Source organism: Otolemur garnettii, unplaced genomic scaffold, assembly GCF_000181295.1.
Source record: "Otolemur garnettii isolate 467f Iridium unplaced genomic scaffold, OtoGar3 scaffold00058, whole genome shotgun sequence".
NCBI classification, from domain to species: Eukaryota; Metazoa; Chordata; class Mammalia; order Primates; family Galagidae; genus Otolemur; species Otolemur garnettii.
The window spans coordinates 9,932,487-9,933,578 of NW_003852453.1; the positions used below are offsets into that span (position 1 = coordinate 9,932,487).

The following is a 1,092-nucleotide window of genomic DNA, read 5'->3' on the forward strand; positions in this document are numbered from 1 at the left end:
TGTCCTTCTGCATGCACAAACTCGCCTGTCCTTTTCTATTCCTGCACACACACAGTCACTTGTGCTCAGGTGTGACCATGTGCACACTGGCACATGCACCAGAGAGGCACCTCTGAGTGCTGGTGTGTGCACTGCCCAAATGTCCCCACCACACTCTGTTCCCCAGCTGATCTTGGCCCTGGACTCTCTAGTTAAGAAGTCGGGAGCTCTGGGGGCAGCAATGGAGAGCTGGCAGGTGCACAGCTTTGTGGCTAGGTGGCCTGGAGCACAGGGCCTGGCTGGGCCCAGCTTGGCCAGGAGCCTACAGGGAGCAGCAGGGAGAAGGCTGCCCACAGCCTGAGGTGTCACTGGTGCAGCTCGGCCTCCCCCATCTTTCCCCTCAGGGTCCCCGGCTCAGCCTGGAGGATGGTGGCAGTGTGTTGAACAACCGCCTGGTGGGCTTGAGTGTGGGCCAGACACTTGTCACCGGTCTGGCTGAGCCTTTGGAGATCACCTTCTCCCACCAGCGTCAGCCCCCTGTGAGTCACTGGCAGTCACTGCAGGGCTGACAGGCGAGTGGGCACCCAAGGGCAGGCATGGACACTGCACATCTGTCCCTTACCCTTCCACATCCACCCAGGAGGAGGGTCATACACACAGACGTGCAAGCCCGCCCACCCACACCCCCGCGCCACAGTCGTGCCCTTTGCACACCAGGCCAGAATGATGCAGTTACTTTTCCTATGCGACCCCTGGGAGTGAGCCTTGGTTTCCCTCTAATGCACACACAGCTAAGACCCTGGGGAGCGCACTGTCCCTTCCCCCTCCCTGCTCCTCCAAGGGCTCCCCTTCTGTTCCTCTGACTTTCACTCTCTGGTTTCAGAACATGACTGTCACCTGTGTCTTCTGGGATGTGACTAAAGGTAGGGCCTGGAGGACCTTGTCTGGGGTGAGGACGTTTTTCTGGGTGGAGAGGGTACAAGCTCCCTTAGGAGGCAGGCTGTTTGCACTAGCTGGGTCCCTCCTCTTCTCTGCCATCCCCTGCCCTCTCCTTGTGGCCCTTCCTTCCCCTCCCCTCTTCTCCCCCTCTCCATGTGGCTCTGGCCTCCTCTC

The 1,092-nt window shown here is 60.0% G+C and overlaps 1 protein-coding gene across 1 annotated transcript in view; it reads left to right on the plus strand.

The window, feature by feature from the left end:
* The window catches only part of ADGRG3 (adhesion G protein-coupled receptor G3), a 23,863-nt gene that overhangs the window by 14,487 nt on the left and 8,284 nt on the right, over window positions 1–1,092 (plus strand). Inside the window, exons 5-6 of the mRNA XM_023514765.1 lie at window positions 384–518; window positions 863–902. Of these exons, the coding sequence (XP_023370533.1) occupies window positions 384–518; window positions 863–902 (175 nt within the window). The remainder of the gene's footprint in view (window positions 1–383; window positions 519–862; window positions 903–1,092) is intronic.